The 15,091-nt window shown below is 48.4% G+C and overlaps 1 protein-coding gene across 1 annotated transcript in view; it reads right to left on the bottom strand.

Annotated features, from left to right (window-relative positions):
• The window catches only part of SPRED2 (sprouty related EVH1 domain containing 2), a 67,064-nt gene extending 53,620 nt beyond the window's left edge, over positions 1–13,444 (bottom strand). Inside the window, exon 1 of the mRNA XM_054063959.1 lies at positions 13,241–13,444. Coding sequence (XP_053919934.1) covers positions 13,241–13,287 — 47 coding nt within the window. The 5' untranslated portion in view covers positions 13,288–13,444. The remainder of the gene's footprint in view (positions 1–13,240) is intronic.
• Between the last annotated feature and the right edge of the window lie 1,647 nt (positions 13,445–15,091).

Genomic DNA, 15,091 nt, shown 5'->3' with positions numbered 1-15,091 from the left:
CTCAAGGAGTTTCCCTTTTTTGTCCAGAGGAGCTGGTTTTACTCACAAGTTCAGGGAGTAGCAGAAGTTTCTTGCTGACGAAAGTCTTATGTAGAAGTAGAAGAAAGGAGCCAAGCATTTATTCCTTCCACCTAAGGAAATGACAGCTTAAAAAAGCTGTTGGGTATTAGTTGTTGGGAGCACCTTTCAATTAAAGAACGAGCTAAACCCAATGCACCGCTCTCTTGAGCTTTTCTGCAAATAGGGGCTCAGTGTGACCTGGTGCTCCTCATTGCTTCACGGAGAAAGCAGTATTGGGCTGTCCTATTCAAACATTACAGCAATTCAGTGCTGCCAAGCAAATGCATTAAGCTGCTGTCATAGCAATCGAGTCACCTGAAGCTGTGACTGATGGTATCACCCATCTGGGTGACATTAAGTGTGCAAGGCAACGAGCATATGCCTGTACTAGCAGCTGGGGTTGAAGACAATGAACCCCTCTATCCTGCCATGCTGCTGGGCATCTGTGCTCTGCCCGAAGCCAGAAAATAAGACACGATACTAGCCTTAATAGGTAAGAAAAAGCCCATGTGCTCTGTACCCGATAAGAAACAAGCCCCTAAATGACAATCCAAGAAAGACGCAACACCATCCAACACTGGAAGACACTGCCTGCAGACATAATGAAGATTCATTTGCACTGGTCTAAGAAAAATACAGTCACCACCTTCCCATGCCACCTGGAGGAAGGGGTGACCCAAAGGGCCCAAGTTCACATCATGGCAGTTTATAAAATCACAAACTGAAATGAATCAGTACAAAACCCATTAGTAACTGGTGATGAGTCAGCAGAAAAATTAAGTCAACAACTTTCTTGGCCATTCCATCCTTCCGTTCTCTTCCCACCACCCCAGTTACACGCAGGGATGTTTATTTCCACATCCAGTGGAAAATCCAGTACCAACTGCACTCAAAAGCAATGCTGGTAGCTCTTTACCAAACATTTTTAGTGTATCCTAATATTTGGGCTGTCACTTTTAGAAAAAGATGAGAGAGGATGTGAAGGATCTCACTCTGACGCTCTCAGCTCACAGATGAAGGCCACCTTAAATGAACCATCTGAAGAGACAGCCTCTTCCAAGCACAGACATGTTTCCTGCAACCCCCAGCAGCAGGTTTCAGCTAGATCCCTGGAAGTCCACTGAATGAGTCTGCTACAGCATTAATTGCAACTAACAGCATGTTATACCTCCTCCAACTGTTCCACACATGACGAGTCATAGCCCCTTACAACGGAGTCAGGTTTTTTCACCCTTGCCTTCAGGGCAGGGGTTGCTTTACTGTTGGACAAACATGGCACCACGCTGCTTTCAACGTCTACACCATGAATAGGTAGCCAGGGCTCGCTACCGGTAACCCAAGTGGGATGATCATCTAGAGAAGGTACAACTGGCGAAACATATTTCTAGTCCCACCTCTACCATGTGTACCCCAAGCGTATAAATCGGAGCAAACTTCTCCTTATGAAAATATGTACAGGGAAAGAACTAGGTTTAGCTACCTGGCTTGCAGCTGAGTGTTTGCAGAACAGCACTAGACCCCTGTAGAACTACAACTTGCTAAATGAACTTGTGAAAAAATATTCCTCCTATTCCTGCAGCAGAGAATCAGCAGAAGAAGGCGATAAGCTAGTAACATGCAACTGTTCTTTCTCAACACAAAATTTGCACAAAGATATGTTCTTCACTGAAATCTCAAAACTGAAGTGCTAGCACAAAGGACATTTTCCTCTCTATCATTTTTCCTCAAGTCAACACACAAACCTTAGACATTCGTAATGCAAAGAGAAGTGATTTGCAAAAGCACCCAGTGATTTTATTACTTGAAACACTGCAGAAATCAGAGTGAATTTTGTCTAACAGAGGCAAAACCAAAGCAGTAAGTATTCTCCGGCTCACTGCTATTCCTCTTTGGTTTTGTTTCTTTAAACCAGCACTGAGAAAGCAAGTTAAGCTTCTGACTCTCAGCTCTATAATCACACAAGCTCCATGGCACTGACTCCAGAAGTTTATATATTTTCTTTTTAAAACATGAATGGGAAAGTGTACACAAACACCCTTCTTTCCCCAACCCTTCCTTACCATAAGGAGGAGTGTTTGTTTTTTTATTCGACCTTATGAAAGGTTGGGGAAGCTATTCCACTAATACTCTGATAATGGTAGCCCACATTTCCTTAGAGATATAGTAAAGGGAAGGAGAGAGGAAAAAAACCTACCCAAACACCCTTATCAGCAAAAAAGCTGCTAGAAGTACTTTTTAATGAATTTTGCACAGAACAGTGAATTATATCAACAAATTAACCTGGTTTACAATTTACCCAGAGCCTTCCTGAACAAGAAAATAGAGGTACACAGGTGCAAAGGCACTAACTGCAGAAGAATTTCAGTGCTCCATCGTCAAACCCTCACATCCAAGATAAAAATGCCTCAGATGCAGCTTTATTGTGTTTCAATTTATCACCATTTCTAAAATAATTCATGTGCCTTAACTCTAGTGAACAGCCTTTCTTGTTGCTTCTGGGGGTTTGGGTAGGAGAGGGGCTTTTCTGCACATCCTGGAAATTTATTTCAGGGATCTTGTTTAAAGATGTGCATGCAGAACCAAACCAAACGAGTGGCTGGTGCAGACTTTGCTAAGCCACAATTATTTTCATTTACAGGCTGTGATTTTGAAGGGCTCCTTAACTGCCTGCTCAGACAGGATCAGCACAGCTGAGGTCAACAGGCACACCAATCACTAGTTCCACACCCAAAAACTGGGAGACTCCAGCTAGATCTTGGCCTCTAGGTACACAAGCATTTCTGGGACCTAATAGTAAAACTAGTAGAGAAGGAAGAAGATTTTTAATGTGCAAAAAAGTACACAGGAGAGAAGCTGGGTAAAAAAATCATTGTACCACAAGCACATCTATTTTAACATCATCCAGCCCAGCATCATGCAAGACAGTGAGGACAGTTCCAGGACCAACAAACTCTCTTGGAGTTCATTCCAGTGCATTAAAAAAAACCCAAACCAAGCCTATTTCTGTCTCCACTTTATCTGCTGTCTGTTAATAATTTCTACACATACCACATATGTACAAGCTAGTTTTTAGGTGGCAGAAAACCTCCTGTCCCACCCACACATCATTTTATCACCCACTCTCCTGCTCCCATCTGCACCCAAGCCATGCACCTCCATGTTTAGAAGGGTTTTAACCACCACTAGTCACTTATCCAGATGAACCGACCTGCGAAGTTTTATGAATTCTTGGTAAGGGCAAGGGAGACTCGGACTTTTTAATAACTGACAAAAGCACAGATGGACTTGATAAACAGCACAAAAAAAGTTGATATTTATCATGTAACTTGTTTTAGGAACTACTGTAAAAAGGCACATCACTGGCCTGATAAGATCTTCCAAACCAGTAGAGTTTATGTATACATAGACATAAGGGGAAATGGTTTATTTGGGCTTTAAGGTTCTTCCTGTAGGATGCAGTGTTTATAAAGGGTATTTCTAGAACTTCCTGACTGCACTTGTGAGACGGCGCTCTCCATGTACCTCCAGCTCCTCTCCACACCAGCCTGCCTGTTCACAATATTTATACCCAGCATCTTGGAAGTACAGAGGCTGCAGATGCTTCACAAGCAGTTCCACAGTTCAGCAGGATAAGCTCCAAATCACTAAGGTGGACAAGATACACAAAAAATTACAGTTCTTGTTGAGGTGTTTTTCCTGGAAAAATCTGCAAGTTCTCCTTGTTGATGTAATCCATAATGCTGTTTTGATTTAGGACTGCAACTTTAAAACACATTTAGCCTGCTTTTTTTTCTCCCTCCTCCTAGCTTTCCTTGTTTAAGTTTTTGTTTTGTTATGTTTTGGTTTTTTGTTCTACTTTTTTAAAGCAAGCTAGCTAACTGCATCTCACTTCCTTTGAAGAACAAACCGAAGCTCATCTTCAGCATTGCTTAGTAACTTCCCAGCCATTCAACATCTGGACTCTCATGTAGTATTACAATACCAAAATACTACTTACTTGCGGGGAAAAAAGAAACAAAATTTATATCAGCAAAATTTTTCTCTTAAGCAGCTCTAGTGGTTTAGTTGCACTGCAGCCTTACATTCTTGTTTTTAAACACAGAAAACAAGCTCTGCGCTACATTTTACCTCTAGTTAAACTAAACATCAGATATCTTCTTAAAAGCACGAGGTCACTCCAGCAACACAAGTCCTGCAATTACTATTTTACAAAACTCAGTACAATTTCCCAACCTTTCTATCTTCACAGCCACCAAACTGCATACATCCAGTAACAACATGTAAAACCAATGATGGGCCGCAACCAGCTTAACACCTCCCATGCCAAGTTTCAGTCAAGGATGAATTATGTTGGCAGCACTATACGTCTCCAGTCAAAGTTTTTGCTATCATTCCACCAGCACTTAAAAAAAAAAAAAAAAAAAGCACAAGCATGCTCTGCTGAAGTATCAGCAGCTTTTTTGTAATTTGTTTGTGCACACTTTAAAAACAGAGTGTAACAATCTCTGAAACCCAGGGATTTATGCTGCAGGGTAACTGGGTAGCCAAACCCTGACTCTCCATCCCCACCGAGGCACTGGGGGCTTTCATAAAATCTAAAAAAGTAAAAATAAGAACAATAAAACCCTGGTGCTAAGGAATCTGGGATCTTGGGCTTTAGGAGAAATGTGACCAAACAGCGTCGCTGTATTGTCAACACCATGGAGAAGATGGTCGAAGGCAGGGGCTATCCACTTTCAGCAATGTGGTCTCCCACACAGCTCTTCAGCAGCCAACCAGGCAGCAGAGAGGGTGGACTTCTCAGCTTGCTGGTACCATGAAGTCCCACGGCATCAGGTGTCTTAGGCAAAATCAGGCACTCTGCTCCCTATCCCGCCACTAGACTTCTGCTCTTGCTCCTCCACTCACGCAGTACAGATGAACGGTGGAGACATGCAAAGCTCCAAGGAATCATGCTATTGAACAAAAACTAAGTTAAACAGCTGAAAAAAACCAAGCGTGCTTTGAATTAGACCAAGCAATACTTTTAGATCTCAACACAATTTTTAAGAACCAGACTGTGTGGAAATAACCCGCAACCCCAGACCCAGAAGCCCTGCAGCAGGTGTCAAGTCTACCCACCAGCTCTGCTGATGCCTTACAGCAACTCATTAAAGGCAACCAGCATTAACACCTGGATACTTTTTTCTTCTCACCCCTCAGAGATCTTCTAAAGACCCCAAGAACAACTGTTCCAGTGGTACCCTCCCTGTCACCCCAGCCCAGAGGCAGAATGATGGGCTGCAGGGGAAGAAGGGACAACTCAACTCTCCATGGCCAGCTCTCCAGGGCCTGCTCTCCACAGAGACAATTCTCTACTGGGAACCATTAGAGTTAGGATCACACCTAGGGTTAAGCTTAGGGTCAGAGTCATTCCCACAGAGAGTTGTTTCAGATCCTGCAGGGGAAGAAGGACGTATGCGATGAACTGCCCGGCTGTTGCTTGCTACCAGAGCACCAACCCAGCTACTCATCCCCCTCCGCCTCATTTCATCCCAGCCCAAGGCAAAAGGACACGCTTTCCTGGATGCTGCAACTTGAAGCAGTAGTAAAGTTGTATCAGCTTGGGGGCATACCTTTCTACACACAAAAGCATGTAAACAGCCAGCTTGCTTTCCCGGCACTTAAAAAAAAAAAAAAAATAAAAAAAAAAAAAAAAGCAGGCACGTGTTTGGGCACGTCAGAAATGCAATGAGGGAAGGTGAGCAAAGCTCTTGGTTTTCAGCAAGTGCAAGCGTGTGACAGAGGGGAGCGAGTACAATGGATATCGTTTTGGATAGCATCTACCTCACCGTGGAGACCTGCTCAAGGTGCTAAGGGTGAGGAGTCATTTTGGTGGCAAAATGCTGAGCATTTGAAGGGACGAACCCCTCACCTGGAAAGAGATCTACACAAGGATATGGGAGGGTCTTCTTTCACCTCATATTCTCTCCCTGAAAAACGCTTTCCACCCCCAGTAGGTGAATTAATAAATAAATAAAAGGCATAAACGGTCTACACCGTCCAAAAGAAAAAAGTATTACACAGATGCGCTTTAACTCAGATGCTAACTGCCGATAGTGGCATCAACTAATCCTAAGTATGGACTTAATTCAGATAAAACCACATCATTTAAGAAAGGCTGTCTTTCCCCAGGTGAGGGGAGGATGAGGAAGGAGCTGGCAGGCGAGACGATGATGCTGCAACAGGCTCCAGTGTTTAGAGAAGGAGCTTTGTGATTTCCCACAGTGTTTTGAAACCGACTGCTGTGCAAACACCTTCAGTGGATTTCAGATATTGCAAAGGAAACTAATCTCACTCCTAACTACTCTGTGAACAGGCTAAACATTTTAATACACAGTGCAGGGAGGGAAGCTGCCTTGCCTTCAAAAGCACTTTTCACCAGGAAAAAAAAAAACGAAAAAGAAGTAATGAGACTATCCCAACAGGACGAACCTATAATACAGTGTAAAAGATTAACATAAGCATTTCCAGACCTACTCCAGATTTGAGTGCATGTGCAGAACATGCTCCTGTCCCTGCACAGCCGCACAGGTCCTTACAAGCAGACAGACATGTTTCCCATACATTAGATCAAAAGACACTATCAGGTTTTACAACACATCTCCCAGCGCCATCAACACGAGTCTCACAAAGAACAACAGAAGAGGTGTAACAGCAACCAACTCAATTTTTCTTTTGAAAAAGGGGAGAGGTGGTTGCTCTCAATAAGTGACACACACTTTTGTTCTTAGAGATGTACATAGGTAACAAGTCCTAATGCTACTTCTGAAATGCCACTTAATACACATGCAAACAAAAAAAAACATTTAATTGTTCCTGAACTACATAGAAGATGCTATTTTTGGCTTGCACGTTGCCTAGTTTCTCTAGCACCTCATACAAAAAGCGCTAGCTAACAAGGAATGAGCTCCACCACTATGGCAAGTCCTCAGTCCATTAAACACTTCTATCCTTGCTAGCCGCTGCTGTCAAAGTCCAAGCATTTCACGGAGGTGAACAACTCCGCAATCTCACTTTTGAAAATATCACGGATGGTAAAATCAAGTAATTTTGTTAGAAAGCCCTGTGACCTTTCTTCCCCATGCCTGCCAGTAAGAAGTTTCCTTCCTAGCTGGGATAGCCATCAGCTATTGGGCTCAGCTGATAGACTCAAGATCTCTCCTTTGATTACAGCACACATAGGAGTGAGAACAAAGGGGAAGGGGAAAAACATAAAACAACCCAAAACACAGTCTTAGAAGTGAGTTGCAAGGAACAAAGTTGAAGAGAGTTACTCAAAGAGCCTCAGAGCAAGCAGACAAAAATAATAATTTGAGTTAAATCTCACTTAGACCTACTGCAACAGGTAGAACCTGCCAGCTGTTGGCAGAAAGACTTTTAATAGCCTTGGAAGCGCACTTTGTAATGCTGGTTTTGAGAAAACACAGCCTACTTTTAAGGTGAAGCACCTATGTCCATTGCATGAAGCTTCTGGAGTGAAATGCTGGCTGCTACATTGGGTGCACGTTACAGGAGACCACCTTCTCCTAATGCTAGGGAGAAAGGTTTGGTTTGTAGCAGGAGTTGCAGTGATGGCAGAAGCCCTATTCCAGACAAAAGCAACACATGAAAGAATGGTCATAAAATAAGCAAGAAGGAAAAAAAAAACCCACTAAAACCCAAAAGTGCAGAGGAAACAAAACAAAAGAGCACAAACCAAGAAGTGAAACTGAGAAAGCAGCATATATCAAAAAAAGTAGTCTCCAGAGCACTGTACTTTTAGTTTTTCCAATCTCTATGCCCCCTCCACTCCTGCCCATTGTTTGCAAGCATTATCCTTTTACTGTTAAAAAAAGGAGGGGGAGAAAAAATAAAACAAAACACATTTTTCAATGACTTAGTTGAAGGGAGCAGTTCCTATGGCTGCAGCTGGTCCTAACAACAGAGAAAGCACGAGGTGCATGTTTGCTCCAAGAGCCCCAAGATCTGAGCTTCTGCAGAAACACGGCACCACCATTCAATGGACTGGATCAACTTGCATCCCTGCTTGAGTCAGGATGCAGCCAACTGTCTGTACTCAAACTTTCCAAGTACATCTCCCCAGGTTTGATAACTCTGGAGGACTGTTTATTCTTATTCTGCTACAGGGAGTGCTACCCAATCCTCAAGGATACCAGAATGTATAAGAAAGCAAAAGGAGGGATTGAAACCAATAGTTAAGTTGTCTCTCAGTCCTCAGCTCCTGTTTTCCAGCCTGGTCCAGAAGGAGGACAATTACCATCATCTCCCTGCGGTTTGGTGGCCAACAGGAAACAATTTAGTGGTTTAAATCCAGCTACCAGTGAACCGAGGCCACGTTAAGAGCAACCCTTGCCGCACAATGTACTTTTGTTTGCAGCCTCAGGATTTAATTAAACAGGCAGATAAAGCCTACCTTTTAACTCAGGCTCGAGGGTGCGCCCCAGTGAGATAAAAAACAGGCTGCAAAAACAGGTCAAAGATGATCCCACCGCTGGTGCAGCATCCGTGCTATGCTTTAACACCATTCCCACTGCCACCATCCCACCACACTTCTTGCTGAAGGGAGTCTTGCTGAAAAAACTCACTCTCCGGCCCAAAGGTGGGGCTGCTCAAGTTTCTCCTCTTCAGTACAGGATCAAGGTTGTCTGAGGGCTGCCTGTGGCTGTAGCATGGACTAATGTGCTGAGAAATTCCAGTCCGGCTCCCTCCCGCCTGTGGTGGCTCTTCCCACAGGTCTCCCTTCCAGTTGCCCAACTGAACACCTCCTCCACGTGTCTTCCACCTACAGCTCCTTTGCAAGTCATTTACAAGACAGAAGTAGAAAGGGTAACCCCCTTTTTTCCATCCCTCATCCAACAGAGCTATTATTCCGTTGTAAACAGCAACTTCTCCCAGTAACTGAACAAAGCAGCCACTTACATGTCATATTTTAAACAGGCATGTTTTCAGGCCAAGAAATAAACAGTTATATTTTGGCAATCCTTCATTTCCTGTCCTATTTGGGAGCAATAATGTCATGACACACAGCATGTCCCATGCCTTCCTTCCCAGCTTAAGCTTGCAGCAAAAAAAGGTTAGCTGAGTCAGCCGCTTATGACAGCTACAGAAAAATCGTCAGTTTTGGGCAAATGCATGGTGAAAAGGAGAAAAAAAGAGATTTTTTTTTTTTTTTGCATAAAGGTCAAACTGCAGTACTGATCAAGTTGGCATTCAGAGCAAGCATCACCAGTCCCTGATCAGCAATGGTGGGAAGTGGGATTTTGGGACAAATGAGCATGAGTCAAGTTTAATTTCTTTCCCTGGACCGGGAAAAATGCATCACTCCAGAGCATCAGTGTGAACTCGCGCTGCACACTTCTGTCCTAGAGAATTCCACAGCAACCCCCTAAACTGCTGAAGACACATCCCACTTAGCCTAAAAACCTCTGGGGGCCCAGCCCCACTTGCAAACACTTGGCACGCATGCTCCTACTTGCTGGAATAAATCAAGTATGCGTTCACCAGTGGTGGGAGACCCCGGGAACGCAGCCACTGCCTGGCTCGGGCAGGGCATCACGGCTCCATCCCAAGCAGCAAAAGCCTGCAGACCAACACTTCCTCGTTCTCCGACCTTTTCCATTTAATTACTTCCTGTGACTTTCTTGGAACAGTGCATTGGAACGAGCAGACGGCAGCCTCTGGGCGTAACCAAATCGCTTTAAGGGTTCGGTTCCATCCTCCTACTTACAAGTGGAAAGATGCCAGCAGCCCACCCAGGAGCAGCCGGCTGTGGAGAGGGTCATTGCTCATAGCGGGCACCTGCCCTTCTCCTGGGTACTGGCAGCACTGCCCAAAACTCTCCCACCACTCACGCTCAGTGCTCCAGCTTCGTGCCTCTGATTTATTACCAGGCGTACCCTCCCCACAACGTGCAAAGGAGAACTGCAGCAGTGATGGGGGGCAAGGAGGGAAGCTGAACTGAAGGCTGAGATGCAGAATGAGGCGCTTGCTTTGCAATGACAAATTGACCTCTAAGTATCGATCTGAAATGGTGCAGTCACGAAGGGACCAATGAGTTTCCAGCATCCTAAGCCCTATTTTTTCCCCTCCTCGATTTTATAAATTGTGTCAAAACTCAAAATCTTATCGAGCTGTTTCCTAGGAATTAAAACAAAAGAACAAAAATGGGGGCAGCGGGGGGAATCTCCATAACTTACTTGAAGAGGGCTAGTTTAAAATGCATCCTAACGGTGGTCTCTTTTTTGTAATCTGCATGTTAACATTTGCTCACAGTGCACTCTGTGAAATGAGAATAGCTATGCAAATTAAAGCCAGATATCTAGGGCAAATAGCACCCTATACTACCATTGTTCTGACAGCTTGAGAAAACTTATCAGGAGAGCCTGTCCTTATTTCTTTTAACACCATATATATTGAAAAAAGAAAAAAAAAAAAAGAAATCACTTCACCCACCACTGAAATGAAAAACAACCCATGAGTCACCAGCTTCAGCGACGCTATCAATCAATGCAACGCTGGAAGCGAAGAGCTTAGGGAGGAAACCACGGCTTACCTAAAACACCTAACTGTGCCCTGCAAGGTGAAGGCGTGGATCGTACTGCAATGCAACAAGCCCAACTGCAGCCTCCAAACCAGCCGCTCAGGATGTTCATGGGGGTATGGACCATGGCGCATCATCTACCTCGAAAGCCAACACATCCAGCTACCAAGAAAACAGCTAGCACTGGCCTGGGAAGTGGGCTGGATACCAGCTCCCCACGGGCACAGGCACTCCCCATCTTCCAGAAATGAAAGCACAACTTTGCTGGGTTAAGCTGTCCCTAGGAGAGGCGGCATGACGTGACCGGATGCCTCCCCAGTCCAGGTAGGATGCACACGAAACCCATTAGTCGAAGCCTTCCTTGGCATGGCAGCGCAATGGCACGTGAAGGAAGAATTTACTCCAAAACAAATGGCAGTCTACAATTAAAGGAAAAAAAAAAAAAACAACTCCAACCATACAAGCCAAGTGCTCGCTGTTTTGCACTGACACTCAGCTCTGCACTGAGCCCTACAGGAAAACGCTTTTGGAACAAGGTCTTCCGGCAAGATGAAGGCTGGCAAGGACCAGCTTTCGTCCACTGAGTCAGGTTAGGTTTGCCCCTATGCTCTCAAACTCAGAGACAAGAACTCACCTCTCCTCCTCTTGGCAAAACTGAGGAATGAAATCAAGAAACCCAAACCAAGAGCCGGCGGGTTTTTATTGGAAACAAGTCGGCTGCATTTTTCCAGCCTGCTAGGTCATGGCAATCCGTGAAAGAGAAACTCAACCCTTCTTTTTTTGAAGAGCCATACCAACTTCAAAATAACCACAATTTCAGAAGCTACATACAAACATGTATTTATAGTCTCTTCATTAAAAAGTACCAAAATAACAATTCCTCTCAGCACACCCATTGCAGGCAGAAGCCATTTCCTCCAATGCTCACATTTCTCCAGTAAACTGCCTTAAAATAAGTTTGATGTTACAACAATGTAAGCACAGCACATGCTGTCAATTATGATTTTTTTTCAGACTCCAAAAAACCGAGCCGAAAAGTTGCACAATTTTGATGCTGCTTTATAAGCCCTGAGAGAAGTCATTTTAAAGCGCACACGGAACCAGTCCTGCACGCAAGTGACTCATTTCTCTTGACTGTCAAAACCCAGAGAGAGATAGCCAGGAACAACGCTTGGGCCAGCACGGCTTGTAAAAACCTTTCCTGTAATTCCACTGCAATACCATTTAAGTTTTATTTTGGGGGGAGAAAAAAGGGAAAAGAGCCCCATCAAGCATTTGGGAAGCCCTCTCTGGGGTGGTGGTGAATGAGGAGTAGGTGGCGTGGGGGTAAATGGGGAGCAGGGAAAAGGGTGAATGGGGAACAGGGGTGTGGGTGGTGGCAGTGAATGGGGAGCAGGAGAGGTGAATCATAGAATCATAGAATAGTTTGGGTTGCAAGGAACCATAAAGATTATCCAGTTCCAACTCCCCTGCCATGGGCAGGGACACCTCCCACTAGATCAGGCTGCCCAAGGCCCCATCCAACCTGGCCTTGAACACCTCCAGGGATGGGGCAGCCACAGCTTCCCTGGGCAAACTGTGCCAGTGCCTCACCACTCTCATCGTGAAGAAATTCTTCCTTATGTCTAGTACAAATCTGCCCCTCTCCAATTTACAGCCATTGAATGGGGGGGGGGATAAATGGAGGAGTAGTGGTGAATGGGAAACAAGAGAGTGGAAATGGGGGTTAATTGGAGGGGTGGTGGTGAACGGGGAGCAGGAAGGGTGAATGGGGTGCGTGTGGTGGTGGTGAATGGAGAGCGGGAAAGGTGAATGAGGAACAGGAAGGTTGGTGGTGAATGGGAAGCAGGGGAGCGGGAAGGGGGTGAAAGGGGAGCGGAAAGGGGAGATGATGAATAGGGTGGTGGTGAACGGGCAGCAGGGGAGCAGGGAGGAGGTGAAAGGGGAGCAAGGATAGGGAGATGGTGCAGGGTGAGTAAGGAAGCGTGGGGGGTGAATGGGGAACGGAAAGGGGGCGAATAGGGAGCAGAGAAGCGTGGGGGTGCATCGGGATCGGGGGAGCGGGAAGAGGTGAATGAGGACCGGGGGGGGTCGGTGTGAATGGGGAGGCCGCCGGTGACCGGATTTATGAATGCGGCGTCATGTGACGGCGGCGGCGGCCGCCCTCCTATTCACAAAACAGCGGCCGGGGCGGAGATCCGCGACGTTCCCGTCCCCCCCGGCACCCCGCATCGCCACCGCTACGGCTTCCCAACCCCCCCCTTCCACCCTCCCCCCAACCGCCTCCGGGCTGGGGGCCGCCCCCCTCCCGCCGCCGAGCGCCCCAACCCCCCGCGCTGGTCTGGGAGACACGGGGCGAAGGGGGTGATGGGGAGGGGGGAGTGCGAGTGTGCCCCCTCCAGCCCCCCCCGCCCCGCTGTCCTCGCGCCTCCGCGGGTTTTTATGAATGAAAGGGCCGTATGCAAATGAGCGCGCGCTGTGCGGGGCGGGGGGGAGGTTGAAGGAATCGGGGGGGGGGGCAGCGCGAAATGGCGGCCGCGCGGGCGGGCAGGGGAGGGGGGTGAAGGGACCCGCGCCCGCCCGGCCGGCCCCGCTCACTCGTCAGGGTAGGCTTCCTCGGTCATCTTCTCCCCGTCTTGGCTCATCCCTCGCCGCGGGCGGCCGGGCTGCGCCTCCGCATCTTTTCCTGCGCTTCACATGGCGGGGGGAGGCCGCGCCGCCGCGGCGGGACGGGACTGGCGTGGGGCGGGGGGTGCGGGGCTAGGGCCGCGGCGGGGCGGCGGCGGCCCGAGGAGGGCGGGGGGCGGCGGTCAGCGCGCCGCGGGGGCGCGGCGAGGCGCGGGGGAGGCGGCGGCGCCGGGCCGGCCCCATGGCCGCGCTCACGCCATGGCGGGGCGGGGGGCGGCCCCGGCGGGAGAGCGGCGCCGGCAGCGGACAGGGCACCGCCGGGCCCGGCCGGGACGAGCAGGAGGAGGAGGGAGGGAGGGAGCCGCGGCGGCGGCGGAGAAGGAGGAGACGCGCCTGCCCGTGGCGCCTCCCCCGCCGCGGCGCCGCCCGCCCCGGCCCGGCCCACCGGGACCCCGCGGCGCAGCCACCGGGGCGCGGCCGCCCCCCCGCCCCGCCTCGGCCCGGCGGGAGCCGCCTGGCGGTGCCGCCATCCGGAGCGGGTCGGGTTTCCCTGGCTGTGCTTCTACTCGGAGCGGGTCGGGTTCCCCTCGCTGTGCCTGGATCCGGAGCGGGTTTCTCTTGCTGTGCCTCGATCCGGATCGGGTTCCCCTTGTTGTGCCTCGATCCGGATCGGGTTCCCCTTGCTGTGCCTCGATCCGGATCGGATCGGGTTCCCCTTGCTGTGCCTCTATCCGGAGCAGCTGGGTTCCCCTCACTGTGCCTCAATCCGGAACGGGTTGGGTTGGTCCAACTCGGCTGGACTCTACCTTACACTTTGACTCAATCCGGATCACATCCCACTCAGTTTGGATCGGTCCAGTTCTAGTCAGTCCAGCTTGGTGCAGCTCATGTTGACTGGGTCTGCCTTGCTTCAGCTCAGTCTGCCACGGTTTGGATCAGTCTAGATCGGGTTGGTCTGGCTTAGCTCGTCTTAGCTGACTCCACCTTGCCTTGGTTCGATCCAAATCAGCTCCCACTTGGTTTGGATCAGGTTAGTCTGGCTTGGCGCAGCTCGTCTTGGCTGGGTCTGCCTTGCTTCAGCTTAGTCTGGCACTGTATCAGTCCAGTTCAGCTTGGTCTGGCTTGGCTTAACTCATCTCAACTCTGCCTTGCCTTGGCTTGACCCAGATCAGCTCCCACTTGGTTTGGATCGGGTCGATCCGGTTTGGCTCAGCTCAGCTTGGCTGGGTCTGCCTTGCTTCAGCTTAATCTGGCACAGTTCATATCGGTCCGGTTTGGGTTGGTCTGGCTTGGCTCAACGTGGCTGACTCCACCTTGCTTTGGCTCAATCCAACTCAGTTCAGTTCTGTTAAGACCAGTCCAGTTCGGCTTGATTTGACGTGGTCAGCTTTGATTCAGATCGGTTCAGATCAGTCCAGTTCCAGTTAGTCTTGCTCGGCTCAGCTTGACTTGGCTGGGTCCGCCTTGCTTTGGCTCAATGCGGCTCGGCTCCAGCTCAGTTCAGATCAGTCTGGTTCAGATCAGTTGGGCTTGGCTTGACTCAGCTGGGTCTGCCTTGCTTTGGCTCAATATAGCTCATCTCTGTCTTGATTCAGGTTAGTCTGGCTCAGTTCAGCTGGGTCCGCCTCGCTTTGGCTCAGTCCAGCTCTGCTTCAGCTCAGTTCAGCTTGGTCTGGCTCAGACTGGCTTGACTCGGCCAGGTCCATCTTGCTTTGGGTTGGTCCAGCTCAGGTCAGACAGGCTTCACCTTAGTTCAGCTCAGTCTGGCTCAGTTCAGCTTGACTTAGCTGGGTCTGCCTTGTTTTGGCTTGGTCCGACTCA

Source organism: Cuculus canorus, chromosome 3, assembly GCF_017976375.1.
Source record: "Cuculus canorus isolate bCucCan1 chromosome 3, bCucCan1.pri, whole genome shotgun sequence".
In the NCBI taxonomy this organism is placed as follows: Eukaryota; Metazoa; Chordata; class Aves; order Cuculiformes; family Cuculidae; genus Cuculus; species Cuculus canorus.
The sequence above is the reverse complement of the archived record's forward strand: the minus strand, read 5'-3'. Positions and strand labels throughout refer to the sequence as shown.